This window comes from Tympanuchus pallidicinctus, unplaced genomic scaffold (genome assembly GCF_026119805.1).
Source record: "Tympanuchus pallidicinctus isolate F22 unplaced genomic scaffold, pur_lepc_1.0 scaffold23, whole genome shotgun sequence".
Classification (NCBI taxonomy): Eukaryota; Metazoa; Chordata; class Aves; order Galliformes; family Phasianidae; genus Tympanuchus; species Tympanuchus pallidicinctus.
In genome coordinates, this window is record NW_026294740.1 from 513,222 (window position 1) to 537,465 (window position 24,244).

A 24,244-nucleotide genomic window follows, 5' to 3' on the forward strand; every position below is an offset into this window, starting at 1 on the left:
TATAGAAGCAGAATAAATGGCAGCGCAGAGGCAAACCCATCTGGGCCACTGCACTGTGGAAAGATCTTGCTGCCCTGATAGAGAACATGGTTGTAAAGGTACATCACACAGATGCTCATGTACCCAAGAGTCGTGCCACTGAAGAACATCACAACAACCAGCAGGTGGATCAGGCTGCTAGGATTGAAATGGCTGAGGCAGTTCTGGACTGGCAGCATTAGGATGAATTATTTCTAATTTGGTATGCCCATAATACCTCAGGTCATCAAGGAAGAGACGCATTCTGTAGATGGGCTTGGGATCAAGGGTTGGACTTGACTATGGACGGTACTGCAGAAGTTACTCTTTAATATGAAATGTGTACTGTAATTAAATAAGTGAAGTGGATAAAGCCTCTTTATTTTGAAGAGTAACGGCTGTGATTTCCCTGCCTTTGAAATGTCATTTCTAATTTTGTTCCAATCACTCATTCACAGCTAATGAATTGAGATAGAAGTGGTAAGCAATTGGCTGCTAGTAGACAGAAAGCTCTACTGTGGTAAGAACGTGCAAAGGTTATAAGCCAAAATTGGGCCCAAAAGCACCAGATAACCAGTAACCAGTTACAAGAGGAAGAGATGAAATCTAATGCTCATGATGTGTCTGTGAAGTAATCCTTTTATTTGCCATGTATGGAGGGGGTTAAAAATACAAATTATGGAAGAAAGTGACAGAGTTTTCACATTTTGTGAATTCCTTATGCCACTTTACTGTCATGACATTCTCACTCTTCCTCTTCTATCTTCTTGCCATGAATCTCCCGGCTCTTCACTCGGAGCTTGTTGACCTGTGACTCTGCAATGTCAGCCCGCTCCTCGGCTTCCTCCAGCTCGTGCTGGATCTTGCGGAACTTGGAGAGGTTGACATTGGACAACTCCTCCTGTACAAGGACAAGGAGTTGGTGGTGAGGAACCAAGGCAGGGGTTTCAGTCCTTTTGTGCCCAGGCCTTAAGGGGCTGTAGCTCCCCAGAGGAAAGCACAGACCTTGTCTCCTGCCTACTATGGCTTAAACATAAGACTCACAAAGACTTCCTCATCCGCCCTTATTTGAGAACCCACATTAACAAAAAGCACCAGAAATTTGTCACTCTTGAGGAGCTGTTTTGTCACATGGTCTTATTATTTCTTGTACTTATTCTCCTCTTCCCTAGTGCCTGATTTACATTTCATTTGTTAGATTCAGAAACACATGAAAACCCCACGATGTTGATTACTGCCACAGATTCATGAGACTGTTAGTTAATGGATGTTGGCAATTTTAGTTTCATTTCCTGGATAAACTACGCTGCAAAACATCCCTCAGTCAATCTCTGACTGCAGCATGTCCCAAAGAAAGCAAGGCTGCCTGACATGATAATGAACAATGAGCCAAGACGTGTCTCGGGAGATTCTTTCAGGCCCTTTTCTGGTTTTCATTCTGATCTCTACAATCATACTTCCTTGAAGTAAAATTACTCTCACTCATTCTTCAAGTTATACTTACAGCCTCCTCAGCTTGTCTCTTGTAGGATTTCACCTTCATCTGCAGTTTATCCACCAGATCCTGGAGCCTGAGAATATTCTTCCGGTCTTCCTCAGTCTAAAGAAGTTGATGAGCAGGAAAGATAGAATTGCTTCCCAAATGAAGACAACAATACCGCATGGGGACAATGCGCAGCCATTTTGACGTGCTGGTGTAAGGGGTGTCAACTCAAGGAGGCTTCCTGCCTTACCTGGTAGGTCAGCTCCTTCACCCTCCTCTCGTACTTGCGCACACCCTTCACAGCTTCAGCACTGCGCTTCTGTTCAGAATCAACCTCCCCTTCCAGCTCCCGTACCTGCAAGGAGAAACCCATATTTGGAGCTTCCCTGCTATCTCTGACCTGGCATTGCACACACTTGCACAAATACCAGCCCTACGCACCCTGGCCTCCAGCTTCTGGAGTTGCTTCTTGCCTCCCTTCAGGGCCAGCTGCTCTGCCTCATCCAGACGGAGCTGCAGGTCCTTCACCGTCTGGTCCATGTTCTTCTTCATCCTCTCCAGGTGGGCACTGGTGTCCTGCTCCTTCTTCAGCTCTTCTGCCATCATGGCCGCCTGGAGAGGCAAAGCAGCAAAGCCAGGTTTGCCAGGGACTTTTTGGGGGAAATGCATCAGCCATCAGCAGTGAAAGAGCCACGACTTACATCGGTGATGGCCTTCTTGGCCTTCTCTTCAGCATTGCGGGCTTCCTGAATGGTGTCTTCCATTTCACTCTGAATTTGGGCAATGTCAGTTTCCAACTTCTTCTTGGTGTTGATCAAGCTGGTATTCTGCATAACAGGAATGTTAGGATTTTTACTCTTAGACCTGATACCTCCACATCAAGAACTGAGAGGGATAATAATGTTTGTTAAAGTTTGTAATGGAATCCTCTTTAGAGCCATGGTAGCAAACCAGATAGGGATGGCTAGCTGAATTAGATATGTCGCGGTATTGTTCTTCAAGTGTTTACACAGTGAGATGCACAGCAATAAGTAAAATACATAACAATATCTCATTCTACATTACCTCATGCTGATGGGATTAATTCCCTGGAAATAATCTGACCTGGGTGTGGAGGAGCTGCACACGTTCAGTTGCGTCCAGAAGCTCCTGCTCAGCCACTTTTCTCGAGCGCTCTGTCTGCTCCAGGGCTCCTCGTAGCTCCTCAACTTCAGCCTGCAGCAGGTTTGCTCTGCGCTCCACCATGGCCACCTGCTCCTTCAGGTCCTCCTGTGACCTGAGAGCATCGTCCAAGTGTATCTGGGTATCCTGTAAAGCAGAAAAAGTAGATTACAAGGTTGCAGAGCAATGGAACCCTGTAGATAGTGACATTTCTTGCTCTTTTAATGAATTACAACTGTAATAACGACTTTATATAACAGGAGGGAAGCAATATGCCTATGTGCACTGATTTAGCTTCATACCTTGAGTGTTCCTTGTGTGTTTCTCAGGTTCTTCTGTGCCTCAGCAGCCATGCGGTTGGCATGGCTCAGCTGGATCTCCATTTCATTCAGGTCTCCCTCCATCTTCTTCTTCAGCCGCAGGGCTTCATTCCTGCTTCTGATCTCAGAATCCAAGGTGCTCTGCATGGACTCCACAATTCTGAGGTGGTTTCTCTTCAGCTGGTCAATTTCCTCATCTTTCTCTGCTATCTTTCTGTCAATCTCAGACTTGACCTGGTTGAGCTCCAGTTGGAGGCGCAGGATCTTCCCCTCTTCATGTTCCAGGGAGGCCTGGACAAGTAAAAAAGAAATAGTGAATAGAAATATAATTTCCTCTCTAAGCAATCTCATATGCAATCCTTCAGAACATAATCTATATTTTCCAAAATATCTACAGATTACTGTTTCCATTCCATAAGATTGGAAACAAGTCTTAGCACTATGTACCTCAGCTTCCTCCAAGGCAGCCTGGAGTTCAGACTTCTCCTGCTCAATCTGCTTCTTGACTTTCTCCAGCTCATGAATCGCCTTTCCTCCCTCTGCAATCTGCTCCGTGAAGTCAGAAATCTCCTCTGTAGAGAAGAATGAACATTCACATGGTCAGGTATAGAGCATAGAGGGAAAGGCCCTGTGACCCCAGCATAACAGGTCTGCTCCCATCACTGCAGGCACAGACCCAGGTGGAGAGGTGGGCAGGAAAGCTTCTGAGAAAGCCCTGCCAGCAGGAAAGGCTGAGCGACTTACGCTGCAAGTTCTTGTTCTCACGCTTCAGCGTTTCCAGGTGGTCCAGAGACTCCTCATAGGCATTCTTCATCTTGAACAGCTCTGTGCTGAGGGAGCGAGACTCCTTCTGGGAGGCCTCCAGCTCAGCCTGCGTTTCCTCGTACTTCTGCTTCCACTCCGCCAAGATCTGAGGAAAAACAGGTTGTGAGTTTGGATGCGACAATCATTGTGTGCCCAGGAAACACAGGCCTGGAGCCCAGAATACCTTGTCAAAGTTCTTCTGCTTCTTGTCCAGAGCTGCGCAGGCAGCATTTGATCGCTCCACGTCAATCATCAGGTCCTCCACCTCATTCTGCAGCCTCTGCTTTGTCTTTTCCAGGGAAGCACATTTGGCATTCACGGCTTCAACGTGTTCCTCTGCCTCCTGCAGCCGCTGTGCCAGCTTCTTCCTGGAAGGAGGCAAACACAGCTGCAGGTTAGAGATGAAGAGGGAGCCTGCGTTTTACATTCATAAGAGGGCATTTGATCACATAGGGATTTTGACCCTCCATCTGTTCAGTGGTTTTTCTGTATAGTGGTTGCATGCAGTCTAAAGGGTTTGTCTAAGCTTTGTCCTAACACCTACTGAGTATTCAGCCTTTGTTAGCTTAACAAAATCCTGAATGTATGTGTGTCTTTCAGTCTGCACTTTTTCGCAGACTGAAAGACTGAAATGCTTTTCCTCTCTCTCTTCTAGCGCAAGCAAGGATGTCACTGCCTTCATCCCAACCCTATCTTAATCCATTATCAGTGACTTCTAATTTCCCTTGATTATCTCAGACTTCTCCAGCCATTTCACATCCTAATTCCCCACATACTTGGCCTCCTCCAGCTCCTCTGTGCGCTGAATAGCATCCGTCTCATATTTGGTTCTCCACTGGGCCACTTCGCTGTTGGCCTTGGACAGGACACGCTGCAGCTCACCCTTGGCTTCCTGCTCCTCCTCGTATTGTTCCCGGAGCAACTCACAGTCATGACGTGCAGATTGTAAGGCATGTGCCAAGGCGTTCTTGGCCTGTGAGAACATTGAGATTTCTAAGCTGAATATCTCAAGATGCATATTGAAAACGGGATTGTCATAATCAGGAGTACTGCTCCAGGGGTAAGGATGGGTAAACCCTGATGAAACAAATGTAAGGCCAGGAGACAGTGAATCCCTCAAAAATGTGTGCTAGAGAATCAAGATATGTTAATGAACTTGGCCTGGGGACAATAGTGTGATGGTTCTGTAAATATTTCTAGAAATGAGCATGGATCTTGTCTTACAGGGTATCAGAATCTCCTCAAAGGATAACTTTCTGTAGCATCAAATTCACTATGGTTCCTTCCCCCTCAAATACAAACGCTGCTCCCTCCTGTACTGCACGTGTTTGGGGAAAGAATACTGAGCTGCTCTTGTTTTAGATAGGATTCTACACATGCATGTCATGGTAACATGGCTTGAAGGAAGAAGGTATTTCCAGACCTTTATTTCTTCCTCTAGATGTCTCTTCAGTTCCTCAATCTGTTGGGTAAATCCTTGCTTGCCCCTAGAGAGCTGAGAAATCAAAGCATCTTTTTCCTCTGCCTGGCGAGAATATTCACCTGGAAAATGTAAAATGAGAAGAAAAAAGAAGTGTTATACTAACAGTAGAATCATAGATCATAAAGTGATTTGGTTTAAATATGACCCATAGGTCTTATAAATCTCATCATTGTCACTTAACCATGTCCTTAAGCATCTCATTCACACGTTTTCAAATGTTTCCAGTGATTCTAATACTCTAATACTCTAATTCTCTCAGCAGCCATTTCCAATGCCTAACCACCCTTTCCATGCAAAATTCTCCCTGACATCTAATCTGAACCTCCCCTGGTGCAAACAGAGACCATTCCCTATCCCTAGACCACTGAGAAAAAAATCAAAACCAGCTTTTAAGAAAATGTAGAGCGTGATGAGGTTTCCTCTAAGCCTCATTTTCTCAAAACTAAGCAACCTCAGTTCCCTCATGTCTTGTTTTCTAGCTGCATCATCAGCACTACTGTTCCAGCAGCTCTAGAATTTTAGTGTAGTGAGGGATCCAAATGTGTAGCGAGTTGCACCAGTGATGAGTAGAGAGGGACTATCATAAAATCATGCAGTCAGAGAGTCAAAGAATAGTTTGAATTGGAAGGCACTTTCAAATCCATCTACTTCCAATCCTCCAGCCATGGGCTGAATGCGTTCCATTACATGAGGTTGCTCAAAACTCCATCCAATCTAACCTTAAGCCCTTCCTCAGAAGGGACATACACTGCTTGTCTGAACACTCTGTTCCAGTGCCTCACCACTGTCTGCCTAAAGAATTTCTTCCTGATGATTAATCCCTTCCCTAGTCCTTCTGGCCACACTATTACTGATGTGGTCCACATGGACATTGCCATTGTTAGCGACCTGAGGTCATGTTTGACTGAAGATAAATGATATAAATGTTTAAAATATCTACAATAACAAGCACTTGGGTACACTGTAAAGCCATGGAATCTGGAATAGTTATGAGATGTGAGCTAAATTCTCCCTTTGCACTGTAACATATCATTCTAATTTAGAGGTTCTCTCATTGGACATCAAGAATTAGGATATGTCACCTGTTTCTGTTTGCAGACGGGCTCTTTGGGTATTGAGGTCATTGATCATGCGCTGATTCTGTTCCTCCTTGGTTTTAAGCTCACTCAGCTGGTCCTCCAGAGTGCGGCACATCTTCTCTAGATTTGCCTAGGTATGGAAAGCAAGGAAGGAAAGGAGATGAAAGTCTGGACTCTGCCTGATTTTTACAGCAGAATTCTGGTACAAGTGTGATTTGTAGATACCGCCTAAGCACCATGCCTTTGCTCTGTGAATAATAAATACTATTGCCTTTCTTTACCTTGGCTTTGGAGACAGACTCCATGTTGCTGGCCAAGTCATCTATCTCCATCTTCAGCTCACTCTTCTCCTTCTCCAGCTTCTGCTTGACTCGTTGCAGGTTGTCGATCTGCTCCCCAAGCTCCGCTGTGCTGTCCGCATGCTTCTTCCGCAGGGCGGCAGCCGTGGCTTCGTGCTGCAGCGTGGCCTCTTCCAGGTCACGGCGCATCTTCTGAAATTCTGCCTCACGCTTCTTGTTCATCTCAATCTGAGCTGCCGTAGCCCCTCCTGCTTCCTCCAGGCGCTCACTGATCTCCTCCAGCTCCCTGGAGAGGTCAGCTCGGTGCTTCTCTGCTTTGGCCCGAGAGGTTCGCTCTGCCTCGATTTCCTCCTCCAGTTCCTCAATACGGGCCTGGGGAGCATCAGGGACCCTTCACACCCATGTCCTTCTCCTTCAGATGTTTTCTGAAGGCCAGAAGGGAAGGACCAGAGACTTGCCTGCAGCTCCTTGATCTTCTTCTGCAACTGCATGCCCAGGGCTTGCTCATCCTCAATTTTGCTCTGGATTTGGCTGATTTCAAAGTCTTTCCTTTTGCACAAAACAAACTGTGTTAACACCTGAACAAAACCTCCTACGTGCACCTGCCCAGCACTCAGGTGTCCCACAACCTCACTTACTTCTTCAGTTTCTCATCCAGCTGCTGCTTATCATTTTCCAAATCCATTATGCTATCATGGGATAACTTCAGGTCTCCTTCAAGTTTCCTCTTTGCTCTCTCAAGGTCCATGCGCAGCTTCTTCTCTTGCTCCAGGGACCCTTCCAGCTAAACAGAATGGGATCATCAGTGCTCTGCCAGCCATATTTATCTCCACAACTGTCCTGTAATGGCTATATGCATTTTGCTTACATCGTCCACTTGCTGCTCCAGCTTGGTTTTAGCTTTGGTCAGCGTATTGACTTTGTCTTCCTCTACTTGCAGGTCATCCAGTGTCTGCTGATGGGCCTCTTGGAGGGCTTTCTTCTCCTTTGTCAGCTTGGCAATTGTCTCGTCCAGGACTGCCATCTCCTCTGTGAGATTTTTCACCTACGAATTGGTGGAAACATTAAAACATGGTATAAAACTTGCCTGTTGTTGTAGTGGCAGTTGCATTTTGCAGTGTTTTGCAATGAGGTTTATTTTATCTTTTACAGTTTAGATGAGATCTTGCATGATTTTTCCAGAGCCAATATGTTCTGATGTAGTAGTCACTTCTACTCTGAGAGTAGCTTCACACATTATGTGACTTCTCATGTGTGTGTACCTTGTTTTCAGTGGCATGCTTTTCCTTCTCAACCTTAGCCAACGTTAACTCCAGGTCATCTATATCTTTCTTCAGCTCTGAGCATTCATCCTCCAGTTTCCTCTTCTTGGCTGTCAGCTCAGCATTAATTTCCTCCTCATCCTCAGCCCGTTCTGTCACCTCCTTAATTTTGGCTTCCAGCTGGATTTTGGTTTTGATGAGCTGGTCACATCTTTCCTCAGCATCAGCCAAGCTATCTGCTTCCTATGAGGAGACACAGATTTTTGTGAGTTATAATGTTTTGAAGTTCTGTTTTGTTGTTGGTTTTTTTTTCTCCCACAGACACAATATTTAAATGGTTCTGTTTTGTTGTTTTTTTTTTTTTTTTTTTGTTTTTGTTTAATATAATATTGGGGAATTAGGTGTTTTTATTTGTGAGAATAATGAACTAGAGAAGTTGGTGTTTTTTTTGGAATGAAGAAACCGACTCCTGATTGATAGCTGAATGTCAAATATCTAGCAATCTAGTCATTATGGTACATTTGTGATTAGGAAAAAAGGGTCCTTCTCATGGTTGCTTTTACTCTATTGCATAAGAGCACTGCTTTGAAGGCTGAACTGATGGAGATTCTTCCTATCCAGTTCAGACAGATTTGTTTGCTACTTTTTACAATTGATTAGTGCTACAAGTCTCTCTCCTTAGGACAGAAGAGCCATCAAGTTTATTTGGCATTGCCAGGTTACTTCACTGGCTGATAGGGGACACCCCTGCCACTGTCCATTTATTCAACCTTCCAGTAACTCTAAGTGTGTGACTTCTTTTCCTATTGTAAATTAGTTATCTTCCTACAAGTCTCTGCCTGGAGGAAAAAAGCAGTCTGCCTGTGTAACACTTTATCCAAGGGACAAATAAGCAATGATATTCACCGCCTGCACTTGGAGCTGCAGGTCATTTTTCTCCTGCAATAGGACAACCATTTTCTCCTCCAGCTCCTTCCTCTTTGCCTCAGACTTTGCAAGCTCTTCCTTGGTCTTCTCAAACTCTTGTTTCATGTTTGCCATCTCCTTTTCAGACTCTGCACTCTTCAGCAGGGGTTTGATTTTGAAGAACAGCTTCATCCAGGGCCAGTGCTTGACATTCATGAATGCACGAACGTTGTACTGGATGCAGAAGATGGACTCCCTAAAATACAGTTCATGTAGTGATTACATACCTTGAGTGTGAAAATTTTAAACTCAATTAACCAAGCACCATGAGAATAAACTAAATATGCATATTTACCTCCTCTCCACCATCCTCTGGTACTCCACTCTCATCAGGAAGCCCCTGCATCTGGCTTGTGTGCGAGTAATGATTTCAGCCAGCTTATCGTCTCTCATCTCCTCCAGGAGTCCCAGCAGCCCAGCTTTGAAGAACACCTTGAAAATAAAATGTTGCAGCACGTAACAGTCGGGTAAGCCATAATACAGAGACAACAGGCTTTCAGCTTTCAGAAGGAGACATTAATGATCATGACCAGCCTAACCTTGGCTTCCTTCCCACATCATTTTTCCATTGTGTCTAGGAGCTTCTTGATAGCTCAGCCCTAGACCTTCAGTCCCTGCCTGAATCATCTTATTACAATTTTGGTTTCCCACTTAGCCTGGCTGTGGACCACAGTGAACTCTTCTTCCTGACTTAATGTTAGACCTGTTTCATTGATCAGGAAATTAGTGAGTAGTGCCTGATCCTTGGTATCCTACCTAGACCTGACCACAATCAACCTTTAAAACAAGAGTTTCTTGTTGAGTCTTCACCTCACACCTTTCTTGTTGTCACAAACCTACTGGATGATTTGGACTCTTAGTTGAATCTGTCCTTGGTTGGTCTTCTTCACTTGCCTTGCCAAAGTACTGTGTGCTTGGATCTTTTTTGGCTGAGGCACCTGAGCTGCCAGCTGTGTTACTGCACTGCACTGCACTGCACTCCCTGACCCTCAGGAAGCAACCAGCTCTTATTGCTCTCTCTTTGAACACAAGACTTGTTCATACCTTGGTGTGACCAAATCTGTACTGGGTGTGGTCCACATCAATGGATCCAAGGAGCTTCTCAGAAGCCTTCTTGCTATCCATAAATTGTCCTTCTGGGATAGCACTCGCATTAAGCACTCTGTATCTGTAGGAGGAAACAAGATATGAAGAAATACCTGTTATTGAAACCCCCAGTACAATTGAACCCCAGTCTTCTCAGACTGTCTCTTTGAATTAGTCTAATGCTGGAAGCCAATTCAACCTTTGAGAGTGGGATACGGAGAATATTTTTACTGTTAGTGCAGAGTCCAAAGTAATCCTAATCTTTGGCCATGTCATCATGATCTGACAGAGAAGCATTTACATATTACTTCAATACCAGTGTAACGTGTATGTTTCAAGTGCATTTCAACATCCAGGCTATTCACTTCGGTCTGAATGGACAGCAAGTGGTACCACTCTTACCTCTGTTTGAAGTCAGCATATAGGACTCTGCTGGGGAATCCTTTCCTGCAAATCCTGATGCCCTCGAGCACACCATTGCATCTCAGCTGGTGCAGCACCAGCTCATGTTCCATGGCACCTAACAAACACCACAATTAGTGACTACCCCACTGTTTGACACTCAACCTAAGAGCTTCTGCAGTTCTAATTTTACCCACTGTATCTCCTTACCAGGTGTTTTTGTTTCATTTGGGATGATGCAGCGTACAAAATGGGGGTGAGTGCTTCTCAGGTTTGTCATCAACTTGTTTAAATTCTCCTGTGAATGTATGAGATTGATTATTATTAATTGTTGTCCACTTAATAGTGGATTTATCAAACTGAATGTTTCAGGATACAGACTTATCTTTCCTACAACATATTGCAGAGCTCCTAGAGGGAAACTGGGAAACTGCAGACACCTGGTTTTGTCAGGCTAAGCCTGACTACATTTTGATGTGGTAGTAGATTTCACAGAATAGAAACAGAACAGTTTTGCATTGGAAGAGACAGATTTGGGACAGAGTGACTGGGAGACTGTGCAGAGGAAGAAGACCTGGGGGTGTTTGTCGATGTTCAGCTGAACATGAGCCAGCAGCATGCCCAGGTGGCCAAGAAGGCCAATGGCATCCTGACTTGTATCAGAAACGGTGTAGCCAGCAGGAGCAGGAGGTGATCTTCCCCTGTACTCATCACTGGTGAGGCTGCACCTTGAATACTGTTTTCAGTTTTTGGACCCCTCACTACAAGGAAGAAATTGTGGCCCTGGAGTACATCCAGAGAAGGGCAATGAAGCTGTGAGGGGTCTGGAGCACAAGTCTAATGGGGAGCAGCTGAGGAACTGGGATTATTTAGTCTGGAGAAGAGGAGGCTCGGGGGAGATATTATTGCTCTCTGCAGCTACCAGAAGGGGAGGCTGTAGTGAGGTGAGGGTCAACCTCTTCTCCTGAGTAACTTGTGAGAGGACAAGATGGAATGGCCTCAAGTTGTACCCAGGGGAGGTTCAGGTCGGACATCAAGTAAAATTTCTTCTCTGAAACAGTGGTCAGGCACTGGAATGGGCTGCCCAGGGAGGTGGTGGAGTCAGTGTTGTGTCCAAGAAACTTTTAGATGGTGTTCTAAATGACATGGTTTAGTGGGAAAATACTGATGATAGACGGATGATTGGGATGGATGATCTTGGAGGTCTTTTCCAACTTTGGTGATTCTATGATTCTACAATTATTTATTCTAAATCTAAGTTGGTGAACTTTACCCTTTTGCAATTTCTACTGAATCCAGAAAAGATAAGAGCAAAACTGAAGGAGACAGTTGCAATAAATCAACCAAGGATGCAGTATCTGTAGCTAATTATAGAAAAAGGAACAAGGCAATTGCCTAGATTGTTTCAGGAGGCTGAACGATATCAATCTATCTCCTTCAATAAGAAGACCAGACACACATTGAGGTACAGCTTTCCTGGTATTTCTAGTGCCTCTTTCTGATTCTGCAAGGATGATAAGATTAATGTCCAAAACTGAAACACACATTTCAGATCCAGAATGAGTTTGCTGTCCTTCCGTGAAAAAGGTAAGTTTGGTACTTACACGGAAAAGAGCGGAGACTGTCTGGAAAGAAGAACCCTTCTTCTTGCCACCCTTTTTGCCACCACCCTCTGAAAATCGAAAGAAATAAAAAGATCAGAAATCTTTAGCATTGCCTTTAAGATTCTGCTTCAAACTCTATGCGCATATGAAAAAATTGATTGTGGAAAATTTACCAGCTTCTCCACCGTAGGTGGCAAACAGTAAGGCCAGTGTCTTCACAGATGACTTCTGGTACAACCCAATGACAGTTTCGTTCAGGGGGTCCTTGTTCTTCTCAAGCCAACCAGTGATGTTGTAGTCCACTGTGCCAGCGTAGTGCACCAAGGAGAAGTGCGCCTCAGCCTTGCCTTTGGCAGGCTTGGGCTTCTGGAAGTTGCTGGACTTGCCCAGATGCTGGTCATAGAGCTTGTTCTTGAAAGAGGTGTCAGTTGCCTTGGGGAACATGCACTCCTCTTCCAGGATGGAGAAGATGCCCATGGGCTGGAAGATAGCACAAGAAGTAACAGAGAAAGATCACCTTAGTGTGAAGCGTGTGCTATGAGATTCAGAGGTACCTGTGTATTGCTGGTAGCATCTCTGCCTGAATAAGAGGCTAAGTTTGTCAAGAATTCTCTTGTCTTTCCTTACCTTTCAGCAGTCTCTCTTCTCTGAACTGGTAAGAATGTCTCACCACTTCAGGCTAAAATTGGCTGTAGAACCAGGAGAAGTGGCAGACAAATACAATTGGGAAAATAGCTACAAGATGCAGATTGTCTTGGAAAATTGGGGCATGCCATATTTATTTCCTAAACAACGTATGTGGAGTTTTGATTTCGCATCTTCAAAGAAAATGTAAAGTGACTTTAGTTGTTTTTAAAGAATTCTGTTGGTGGGAGTCTAGACTACCTTTTCCATGCTTGAAGATACAGTGATGCAAGATTGGTGATACAGATTTCCATTTCGCTGTACTAATTCCTCAGCACTAGACTAAAGTATTAATTCCACAAAATGCCTTGTTTCACTGAAACTGGCTGTCTGGCTGCAATTTCTCTCCTAGCTGAATCTAACTGAGAAACATCACAAAATTCCAGAATACATCATACGCTTAAATGGAAAAAGTACCTTTTCAATGAGCTCAATGCAGGCAGCCAGGTCCATCCCAAAGTCAATGAACTCCCATTCAATGCCTTCCTTCTTGTACTCCTCCTGTTCCAGCACGAACATGTGGTGGTTGAAGAACTGTTGCAGTTTCTCATTGGTGAAGTTGATGCACAGCTGCTCAAAGCTGTTGAACTGTTTAAAGCAAAGAGAAGTGCACAGGTTCTCAAAGAGGCAGTAATGATCACAGAGTTGTGTTAGTATACTTCTGATTCTGTTTGAAATTCCCCAACTGAACCACCAAGCCTAGCAATACAGTAATTACATCTAATTTCTTAGAAGGATTCCTACTATAGAAAAAATGTACCGTCCTTGCAGGGCTTTATTAGCACTATTTTTGAAATCAATCTGCAAGTAAAATTTATTTTTTACTGTGCTATTCAAAGATTGATGTTTCAGGAACCTCAGTTGCTGCATCATGGAGGTGTGTCAGATCTCTAACTTCTGGGAAAATGGAGGCTTCCTCAGTATCCACCAGAATTTCTCTGCCCTCTAGTTTTCTTTGTTTTGACAGAGAAGTCCTATTAGCACCACTGCATTCACAACACAGGAAATATGCTCTATTTCATATATCACAGCATTTCCCTTTCCTTGGCTCTTCCAAGACTGTTCAAATCCCTGGTTCACATCTGTGTGAGCTCTAATCATAGATCCGTCTCTGACTGTGAAAACTAAGATCTTTTCCCAGTCAACGGTGTCTAAATTTGTCTGTCAAAACAGTGTTTTTTTCTACCTGTTGACAATATTAAGAGTCAAAGTATGCTCATAAAGCAATTTAAGCATTCTACTGTGATAAAGAGAGATGATTATCTCAAAACCAGCAGATTAGGAGCATACACTTCAGAATCTTCTTAAAAAGAAATGTGTTTCTGAGTTCTCAAGATCTCTTTCTGCCCCTCTCATAACTATGATGCCAAGTTTTGTTCCTTACATCAAAGATCTCAAAGCCAGCGATGTCCAGGACACCAATGAAGTACTGCCTGGGCTGCTTGGTATCCAGCTGCTGGTTGATGCGAATAACCATCCACAAGAACATCTTCTCATAGACAGCCTTTGCCAGAGCACCAACTGAGTTGTGCACCTAGAACAGAGATTAAAGAACTGGGGTTACCTTCTGTTGCAGAAGAAGAATACTCACATTATTCTTCAGATCATATAGTTTTATACTTAAGATTATACCTGTGACACAGTTTGACCTTTGGTCACGAATTCATTCCCAACCTTAACTCGAGGATAACACAGGGCTTTGAGCAATTCAGCTGAGTTCAGGCCCATGAGGTAGGCAGCCTTATCAGCCACTAGAAAGGGAGAAAGTAAGAAAGAGGGGAACGTTCATCATTGGTCAGTGGCTAGAATTTGGTCTGTGTGAGCAAATCTGCTCTTCATTTTTCAGAAATGGGAAGTTATTGGTATGCTCTGACTGGCTCAACCTGGAGCAGAGAAGACTGAGAGGGGATTTTATCAGTGCTTATAAATATCTACTGAGTGGGAGTCAAGCAGTGGTGTCCAGCAACACAACAAGAAGCCACAGACAAAACTGGAACATAGGAAGTTCCATATTTACATGAGAAAAAAAAAATTACTTTGAGGGTTACAGAGCACTGGAACAGGCTGCCCAGAGAGGTGGTGGAGTCTCCTCTGGAGATATTCAAAACCTGCCTGGAAGCTTTCCTGTGTAAGTAACATAGGGAACATGCTTTAGCATAGGGTTAGACTAGATGATCTCCAGAGGTCCCATCCAATCTTTATAATTCTGTGATAAGTTATGGGAAGGAGTGAAGATTATGGAAGCTAATGCTCGCCTGTTTTAAAAGCAAGAACAGGCATTGTATGAATAGGGAAAGCTTGAATCTGGAAGCTCCCAGAACCACTCCTAAACACTCTGATATCATATTAGGCATGATTGCTGCCCACTCTTGTTCTGAGGAAACAGACTTTCTGCAAAGCAAGAAATGCAGGACAGATTTTGGAGAAACAACAACAGCAACAACAACAACAAACAGTTATAGTGCTTGAAGGTTTTTCTAACAGAGTCCCATAGTTAAAGTTCCCATTTTCAGGCTGTGTGTTTGTGAGAAGCATCCACTGGATAAAAGAATAGCATTTCTTGTGATCAAGGATACAGTTAAACAGACAATGAACAAAGAAGCTTTTCATCATTTTTACTAGCTGAACTAGGTGATACCTTCTGTGCCATCTGGCTCTGCCTGCTCCTCTCGCTGTTTCTGCTTGAACTTCAAGTTCCCATAGTGCATGACAGCCCCTGTCAGCTTGTAGATGGCAGTCTTTTCATCAGCAGTGAAGCCCAGGATGTCAATGGCACTCTGCAGTGGAAATAGTCAAGTAAAATACGTCTTTAGTAAACCACCCTGCAAGGCATAGAATGCAGGTATCTTTGTGCTGTGTTACTCACATCTGTAGCCATAAGCTCTTCTTGGTCATCAATGCTGGGAACAGTAATCTCACCTTGACTCACATAATGGAAATCGTATGGGTTGGTGGTAATAAGGAGCATGTCTGAAAGCGAGAATAGCAAAGATACAGGCTTACGTTTTCAAAAGGGCAGAAAAGAAAACAGTTACTTGGTGATCATCTCCAAAAAGATGTAATGATCCTTCCTACCTATTAGCTCTGGTTTCTTGTTGGACGTTATCTGATAAAAGATGTGGTAGCTTCTCTCTGCTGGGAGCTGGAAAGTGACTCTGGACTTCTCCAGCAGATCTGAGAAGGAAAGAAGGAAGAGTCAGGTACAAGACAGGACATGGAGGTGGGAATTTGGGAAGGAATGTGAGCAGGCCAGGAGCATCTCTTACAAGTTTCAATGTCAGCAGAAGCCAGTTTGCCTGTGGCCCCAAAGTGGATTCTGATGAATTTACCCTGTTGAGGGGAAAAAGAACAATTTCAGCCTGGATGCATTTCACTGCTCCTGTATAAAGCAAGGAGAATAAAGGACTGAAACACCATTTCTGTGAGGGAAGGCACAGAAATGACAGAGAAATGTCAGGGGCATCTTTTCAGTGTCTAGAAATGCCTCAAGGGAAGGTGCAAACAGGTCGGAGTCAGGCTCTTTCCAGTCTTGCCTACTGATAGGGCAAAACACAGTAGGAGAAAACAAACAAACACACTTGGAACACAAGAGTTCCATCTTTACTGTGCCGATGGCTGACACAGATTGCACAGAGAGTCTGTGGAATCTCCTTCCTTAGAGATCTTCAAAAGCTGCCAGGATGTGCTGCAGGACAGCCTGCTCTGGGTATGTTCTCTTGAGTAGGGAGGTTGGAGCAGATCACCTCCAAACACACCTTCCCACCTCAACCATGCTGTGATTCTGTGAAAGTTTTTGTCCGAAGCAGCAACTTACAAAGCGTGAGGAGTTGTCATTCCTCACAGTCTTGGCATTTCCAAAGGCCTCCAGCAGTGGGTTGGCGCTGATGATTTGATCCTCAAGTGTTCCCTACAGGATGATAATTATTCATTAATATTGTTTAGTTGCAAGGGCAATTACAGATCAAGTGTTCTATCTACTTTCCCTAACTTACCTGCATTTTGCCAGACTGCTCCTCCTTCTTCTTCTCCCCACTAGCTGCAATTGTTGCAAAGTACTGGATGACACGTTTCGTGTTCACAGTCTTCCCTGCACCGGATTCTCCGCTGTCAAAGCAGAGTAACAGAAAGCTGAGGTCAGGCAGCTGTCCAGGGACACTGGGTAGCCCTGCACAGACTCCAGCAGAGAGCATACTTACGTGATCAGAATTGACTGATTCTCACGGTCTGTGAAAGAGGCAGAAATAAAAATGCTGTTAGTGGTGGTCTTGAATAAGATGGAACTCATAGTGTGAGGTAAATACAAGCAGTATTTTTGGAGAGAATTACATACAGGCAGCTTCAGTGAGGAAAATATTTCCTGTTGACAAATGTTAGGTTTCTACACTGTTTTTTTCCCCCTGCACTATTCATTTAAAATCTCTCTTGGGGCAATGAAACTTGATATCTCTTCTTGACATATTTCCTCAATCAATCTAAATATGGCATGAAGACTTCTGGAAGAATTTGTGTAATTTTACATTTTGGAAAGTCTGGAGAATTATGTTCCTCAGAGATGTCATTATTATTGACGCTGGAATGAAATGCTCATATGAAGCAACTCCCTGTAGAATCCACAGAGATTAATCATATATTTCTGGTGCGTTTTTTGAATGTTCCAGGAAGTACAACTAAAGACTAATAAAATATCAGAGAGTCTTTAAATAGTGGAAGAATCTGTGATTAGTTTCTTTCAACTTCCCTTTAGCAAAATATCATTATAGAAGTCTGACTAATTGGCTTCCCTCTCTATATAGCAAGTGGTTATAGACAATAAATGTATGCATCAAAAGAATTATGACTGCCCCCTTACTAAACTCCTTTTATTTCACTATTCTGTCCTCAGTAACTCTGGTTTCTAAAATTGTAGAGACTTAATCAAAGTTGGAAATGTTTAAACAGTCTTTTTTTTTTTTTTTTTTTTTTTTTTTTTTTGGTTCTTAATGATGAATTCAAAGGGATTCATTATTTCCAAAGTGGAGAAGAAAGTTCCTATATTGTTTTGGTTGTCTTTTGTTTCAGATTTTTTTCTGTTCATTGTTTATTTCTGCCTTTTCAAGTCTATTTTTAAAGGCACTGACTAAGACAAAGAAGCATGAATTAGGCATATATGAAAGAAAATGCTGAGTTACTTGTCCTTCATGAACTTGCTCTAATGCTAAAAAGTGAAAGTAGAAAAGGAGAAGAAATATATAAATTATCTTCGTATTTTTCTTCAGTATTCAAGTATTTTATTTATCAGACAACATTATTATGTTTAGTTATGTTTCTGTGTACTTATGAAACTATTGTGGATGCAGGAACATCAACAATTTTATTTTCTTCAGAAAAACTGCAGTTTCAGTGCAAGGATACTCGTACATTTTGGTCAAGAAATTTTCTTGCCTGAGAAGAAACAACTCCAACAAAGGTATTAGCCAATAACTAATTTGAAATTAATACTTCTGTTGTTGTTTCTGGATGGTGCAGTTTTTCTGAGATCCTGACTCCCGTTCTTTCTCAGCAAGTTGTAAATATCAGACTAACACCTGAAATCAGACCATTTTCTTTTTTCAATCTGTGTCTGATCTGTGTCTTGACTATGAAGATAAAATACCAAGGACTTAAGCTACAATATATTTCAAGTGATAAATTTAAATCATCTGAACTCTATTAATATTTTATGTCATGTTTCAAGCAAATGAGATCCAAATAATGAATAGGGCTGTGGTGCTCACCAATGCAGAGGAGACTGGTAAAGATACCAAGATTGGAGGCAGCCTGGGCTGAAGTGTTCATGCCCTGGTTGACTTTGTGATCTTGAGGAACATGGGCCTGGCAAAGAGTGGAGTCAGGATCCTAAACTTCAGGAGAGCAGGCTGTTTAAGTAATTGTTGCATGAGATCTCCTGAGAAGAAGTCCTTAAAGACAAAGGAGTGGAACAAAGCTGGCTACTCTTTAAGGATGCCTTTCTGAGAGCACAAGAGTTCTCCATCCCTCAGAATAAGAAAGCAGGCAGGAGAGGCAGGGAACCAGCATGACTGAGCAAGTATCTGGTAGTCAAACTGGGGGAAAAGAAGGGCAAGTATCGACAGTGGAAGCAAGGGCATGTCACCTGGGAAGAATACAGAGATGTTGTCTGGACTTGAAGAGATGGGACCAGGAAAGCCAAGGCACAGATGGAATTGAACTTGGCAAGGGATGTTAACAACAACAAGCAGGGATTCCACAGGTACATCTACAGAAGAGACAGGCCAAAAAGATCCCCTGCTAAATGAAAAAGGAAAACTGACAGCAACAGATATGGAAAAGACTGAGGTACTCAATGAGTTCTTAGCCTCAGCCTTCACTGGCAGCCAGGATTCTCACATCCCTGAACCTGAACCTCAAGGTGGGGAACTGCTCCCCACTGTGAGGGCGGAGCAAGTCCGAGATCAACTCATGAGGCTGAATTTAGACAAGTCCATGGAGCTGGATGACATGCAACCCACGGTCCTAAAGGAGCTGGCTGATTTGGTTGCTGAGCCGCTCTCCATCATATTTGAAAAGTCATGGCTGTCAGGCAAAGTTCCCAGGGACTGGAAAAAAGGAAACATCACTGCCATTTCCAAGAAGAGGAGGAAGGATGACCTGGGAATCTACAGGCTGGTGAGCCTCACCTCTGTGCCCAGGAAGATCATGGAACAGCTCTCCTCCTGGAAGATGTGTGAAGGCGCAAGAGGGACGATCAGGTGATCTGATTTAACCAGCACAGCTTCACCAAGGGAAGGTCATGTCTCACCAGTCTGGTGCCATTCTATGATAGAGTGACAGCACTGGAGGATGAAGGGAAGGCAACTGATGTAATCCACTTGAACTTCTGCAAGGCCTTTAACATGGCCCCCTATATTTTTATCTCTAAACTGGAGAGAGAGGGATTTGAAGGATGGACTATTCAGTGGATGAGGAATCAGTTGGAAGGTCACAGCCAGAAGCTTGTGGTCAATGGCTATTTATGTCCAGATGGAGGCTAATAACGAGTGGCCTCATCCAGGGGTCCATCTTCAGTCTGGTACTCTTGAACATCATGAGTGCACCTCAAGATGTGAACCTTCAGGAAATTATTTGATGACACTAAGTTAAGTCAAGTGATTGATTGATTCAGCAGAAGGAAGTGATGCCATCTAAAGGGACCCTGATAAACTCTAAATCTGGGCCCTTGTGAAGCTAAGAGGTTCAACAAAGCGAAGTGCAAGTGCAAAGTGCACTCTGGTGAGATAATCCCAGATATGTATACAAACTTGGAGAAGAATTCCTTGGAAATAGCCTTGCTGAGAAGGACTTAGCGTTCTGGTTGATGAAAAACTTAGCATGAGCCAGCAGTGTGCACCTGCAGACTGGAAGGTCAGTGATATCCTGGGTGCCATCAGAAGAGGGGCAGCCAGTAGGACAAGGGAGGGGACTCTATTTGACCCCCTCTATTCTGCCCTTGTGAGGACTCATCTGAAGTACTGTGGCTAAGTCTGGAGCCCCCAACACAGGAAAGACATGGAGCTTTCAGAGAGGGTCCAAAGGAGGGCCACGAAGATGATCCAAGGGCTGAAGCACCTCTCCTATGAAGGCAGACTGAAGGAACTGGGCTTGTTCAGTCTGAAAAAGAGAAGGCTAAAGGGAGACCTCATTGTGACATTCCAGTACTTTGAGGGAGTTTAGAAACATGAGGGAAATCAACTTTTTACACAGGTAGATAGTGATAGGATGAGAAGGAATGCTTTTAAAATAAAGGAAGTAAGATTTAGATTAGATATCTGGGAGAAGTCTTTTACTGAGAGTGGTGAGGTGCTGGAACAGGTAGCCCAGATAGACTGTGGATGCCTTGTCCCTGTAGATGTTCAAGGCCAGGTTGGACGGGGTCCTTGGCAATCTAAACTAGTACATGATCTAGCATCTGGCAACCCTGCCTGTGACAGGGGGTTGGAACTTGATGATCCTTGAGGTCCATGCCAACCCATGCCATTCTATGATTCAATTATTTGTTTCATTTGACCCAATATGTCTTATTAATTACTGTTACTGTAACTTTTTTCAGTGCCCATTTTTGCATGCTATTAAATAAGACTTCTATAAATATTTACAACAGAACTATGTTTCATGCACAATATTAGCAAATATTAAAATAACAGTTCATTAAAAGCTCATGCTGAGGTTTACATCTCTATGTAGACTGATTTTTTTTCTTTAAAGCAAATATTAACTTTCAATAAAAACAATGCAATTTCCTCACCAGTCAGCATGAACTGATAGGCGTTGTCAGAGATGGAGAAGATGTGTGGAGGGGCCTCCTGGCGCTTTTTGCCTCGGTAGGCCAACACCACCTCCGGGTTGTACACCGGCAGCCACTTGTAGGGGTTGACAGTGACACAGAAGAGGCCCGAGTAGGTCTGCGAGGAAGGGACACGGCACGTTGGCTTCCACTCAGCCTGGCACAGCAGTCCTCCCCAGCTACCAGCCCAGGAAGAGAGCTGCTGGTACTTACGTAGATCATCCAGGCTGCATAACGCTCTTTGAGGTTGTACAGCACAGCGGGTTCGTGGAGGTGGGTCATCATGGCCATGTCCTCAATTTTATCGTACTTGGGAGGGTTCATGGAGAAGACCTGATCTTCCTTCACAGTCAGAGTCTAACAGAAGAACACAGATTTGTTAATGTCAGCTAACAGTTGAAAGTAGTTATTACTTTCAGTTCTTAACCCTTGTTTTCTTCTCACCTCTCCAGCTTCAGTCTTGACAGTGACCTTCCCGGATTCTTTGCTTTGGATTGTCCCTTTCACAAAGGATTCTTTGGGATGCACCACAAAGACAGATGTCTTGGCATCAAAAGGCTTGTTCTGGGCCTCGATTCTTTCCTTCTCTGACTTTCGGAGATATGGAGCGGCCTCTCCGAAGGCGGCCATCTCAGCATCTGGAGAAGCCATGGCTGCGCTTACACAGGAAGCACAGTCAGAAGAGCGCTCTGTAGGAAAGAAAATATGCTCAGTCAGTGAGTATACTGTTCTGTGAAAAAGAGAAAATCTAGAGTATACAAGCATATAAGATCTAAAATATAAAAGTAGGTATAAACAACTCAAAAGTTTTATTTCAGCCTACCTATCTTGGTTGGAAATACCTGTATTCTTTCCTGAAAATAAGATCAATTCCTAATTACATCTGGCTATGAAAGGAAGAAATTGTTTTTGAGTGCTGCATTGTTGCAATACAATCTTTCAGTGTTGTATTATCTTGGTAGATTATAATGAATTTTGATGATGCCACTGCAGAGATTTCAAATGAAATAAGTCTATGATGTTGGCTTAAAAACTATCTGAAAGTCTCTGAGAGACTTTCTTGTCTAATAGAATTTACTTGCTATGGAAAATTCATCTTGCACTTTTACATACATTAATATCATGATTGCCTACTCTGCTTTCTCAAAAACTTAAGCTGCAGCATTTGTTCGTGGTCTTTAAAAGTTGATACATTTTGTTGTCAATTCTGATGGCAGAGGCTGGAAGTCAGTCACTGCTATTTGAAAATATTGCAACTCATTTTAGCTGTTGCACAGATAAAATATATATAAAATATATCCAGAGTTAATGTTTGAGTGGATAGCAAAAAAAAAAAAAAAAAAAAAAAAAGCCTTCAAACCTATACTGGTAATAGATATAGTTCCTCATAGAAGTAGGTGTCCAAGGCTTGTAAGAAGTAAAACAGAATAAAAGTTTTTGCCCAGAAATTCACAGGAGCCATGTGCTTACCTTGAAACTTTCTGTCAAGACTGGGCACAGCACTCCATAGAGACTTTTATAGAGTCTGGTATGCAGATGCTTTGGATGTTTCCCTTTCCTTCAGTCAAAATATATTTTGGCAAACTTTCTCTGGCAAAACTGTCTGGCAAACATAACTAATGGCATAATTTTAATTTGATTTCACAAGATATATTTAGAAATGTTTTATATCTTACCACTCCTGTGGATATATTTACTCTAAATACTCTGAAAGGGCTGTTAATAAGGGGATCTTCATGAGTCAGAACACATAAAGAAGTTGGATGCAAAATTTATAGGTTGTTTCACCACTCTGGTAACAGCTTAGTCTTTGAATCAGGTCAGATTGTTTGACACTTCTGTACCTCAATTATATTAGTAATAAAAAGGGAACAATGCAAAATATCTTTCATATACAGTCCTGTGAATTTAAGGAATATCTTTAAAGTATGAGAAACGACAATTTTATGAAAGAAAAATTCTGAATGTTCTTTACTAATTCACTCCATTTTATATGGAAGATAAAAAAAAACAAACACATATCTTGAGCCAGGATATTGACTTTAACAGTGCTAGAAGAAGGAAATGATACAGCATATCAGAATAAGAACTCAATTTGGGGCACGTCGTCTGTACTTAGAGCATGAAAATTGACTCCTCAGTAAAAACTAGATAATAAAAAATGCAAGGTAGGGAAATTTTTGCTGTTTTCATAGTCAGACATAACTGATACTAAAGGAAAGTCTCATTTAGTCTAAAACAAAAAATTACTTGCAGTACCTCATACTCAAAGGAAAGAAATTATATAGCATTTTTTTGAAACAGTTCTAGTTGTAAAATATTCAGTGATTTTTTAAGAGCTGATTTGGAAGAAATGCGTAACATTTAATGACTAGCACTTGTGCTTCCTCACAGAGAAGCCACTAACAGTCAGTTATTTATGTTTCTTCACTATTACTGAAAATACTCCAAGACATCTTAGAGGCAAAAGTAACCTAAACCAATAAAAATCTTCAACAACAAATATATGTATAAATCATAAATAAGTAGTGATACTTTCCGTTTCCCCTCACTAGAACAAGCCCTGTCATCCCAGCTTAAATAGATTGTGTGTCTCATGATAGTTTGTACAAGAATAACCTCAACAATGCCAGAAAGCAAGATGGGTTCTTGTAGACCTTCACTACCTACAACTTCAAAAACAGGAGCCACTCCACACAACCACAACTACACACACAATCATTCACATACAATTCACAGCCCAATGCACTCTGACATATTCCTAGTCCAGCATTCCCATACCATCCCAAATATCTTGCACATTCTTACACTTTCTTACACTTACTTACATATTCATACACTTTCAGCAAAACAAAAGCTATCGACATGATGATGCTTATAACAGAGTGTGAGAGGTGATAGGCAGTCCTGCACAATGCTAATGCTCTGAGAAAGAAGGAATTTGCTGGTAGTCCTGGAGAGTGACTAACCTAGGTATAGGAAAAGGGCACTCTCACTTGATCTGCTTTGAATGCTCTCAGATCTAAACATGCTCTTCTGCTGGTAGTTGACATTTTGGTTATTAAAAGCTCTAAGAAAAGATTAATTTGATCTAATATCCAGGTATAGACCTGTGCATGAAGAGGACTCTGGCACTATGGCACCCATGTTTTGGGTTTCTGAGGCCCAAAATGGGAGACCAAATCCAGAGCTCCATCCTGGGCCCACTGAAGAGGGAGTGAGGAGGATGATGGAAACCAGGAGCCAGAAGCTAAGAGGCAGTCAGTGCCATAGGGG

At 42.8% G+C, this 24,244-nt stretch overlaps 1 protein-coding gene and 2 long non-coding RNA genes across 4 annotated transcripts in view; 2 read left to right on the plus strand and 1 right to left on the minus strand.

Moving 5' to 3' along the window:
* The window catches only part of LOC128083190 (uncharacterized), a 155,945-nt gene extending 147,832 nt beyond the window's left edge, over window positions 1–8,113 (plus strand). For both annotated transcript variants that reach the window (XR_008207981.1, XR_008207980.1), the window contains exon 2: window positions 7,964–8,113. This is a non-coding gene — a long non-coding RNA (uncharacterized LOC128083190). The remainder of the gene's footprint in view (window positions 1–7,963) is intronic.
* The window catches only part of LOC128083191 (uncharacterized), a 234,202-nt gene that overhangs the window by 181,593 nt on the left and 28,365 nt on the right, over window positions 1–24,244 (plus strand). The gene's annotated exons all lie outside the window — the stretch shown is intronic.
* On the minus strand, window positions 640–22,565 carry LOC128083170 (myosin heavy chain, skeletal muscle, adult). The gene is made up of 39 exons (XM_052688153.1): window positions 22,439–22,565; window positions 21,413–21,657; window positions 21,182–21,325; window positions 20,930–21,086; window positions 16,848–16,875; window positions 16,644–16,755; window positions 16,466–16,558; window positions 15,918–15,981; window positions 15,727–15,825; window positions 15,518–15,621; window positions 15,290–15,428; window positions 14,284–14,402; window positions 14,036–14,185; window positions 13,069–13,239; window positions 12,141–12,447; window positions 11,968–12,035; window positions 10,574–10,661; window positions 10,364–10,481; window positions 9,920–10,043; window positions 9,171–9,307; window positions 8,816–9,071; window positions 7,910–8,152; window positions 7,516–7,692; window positions 7,286–7,431; window positions 7,106–7,196; window positions 6,630–7,019; window positions 6,352–6,478; window positions 5,210–5,328; window positions 4,563–4,759; window positions 3,971–4,154; window positions 3,727–3,892; window positions 3,430–3,554; window positions 2,965–3,273; window positions 2,606–2,809; window positions 2,203–2,328; window positions 1,943–2,113; window positions 1,752–1,856; window positions 1,523–1,618; window positions 640–919 (listed from the first exon to the last, which is right to left on the minus strand). The coding sequence occupies exons 2-39, from the start codon at window positions 21,617–21,619 to the stop codon at window positions 764–766; spliced, it is 5,817 nt and encodes a 1,938-aa protein (XP_052544113.1). The 5' UTR covers window positions 21,620–21,657; window positions 22,439–22,565; the 3' UTR covers window positions 640–763.

What these genes read in the sequence shown, in the direction of transcription:
- LOC128083170 (XM_052688153.1), bottom strand. Translation starts at nt 21,619, where the DNA reads ATGGCTTCTCCAGATGCTGAGATGGCCGCCTTCGGAGAGGCCGCTCCA. An exon ending in ATGACAACTCCTCACGCTTT is followed by an intron (nt 15,982 to 16,465) that starts GTAAGTTGCTGC and finishes TCCCCTCAACAG; the next exon opens with GGTAAATTCATCAGAATCCA. An exon ending in TGCAGCTCCTCCACACCCAG is followed by an intron (nt 2,329 to 2,605) that starts GTCAGATTATTT and finishes CCTGTTATGCAG; the next exon opens with AATACCAGCTTGATCAACAC.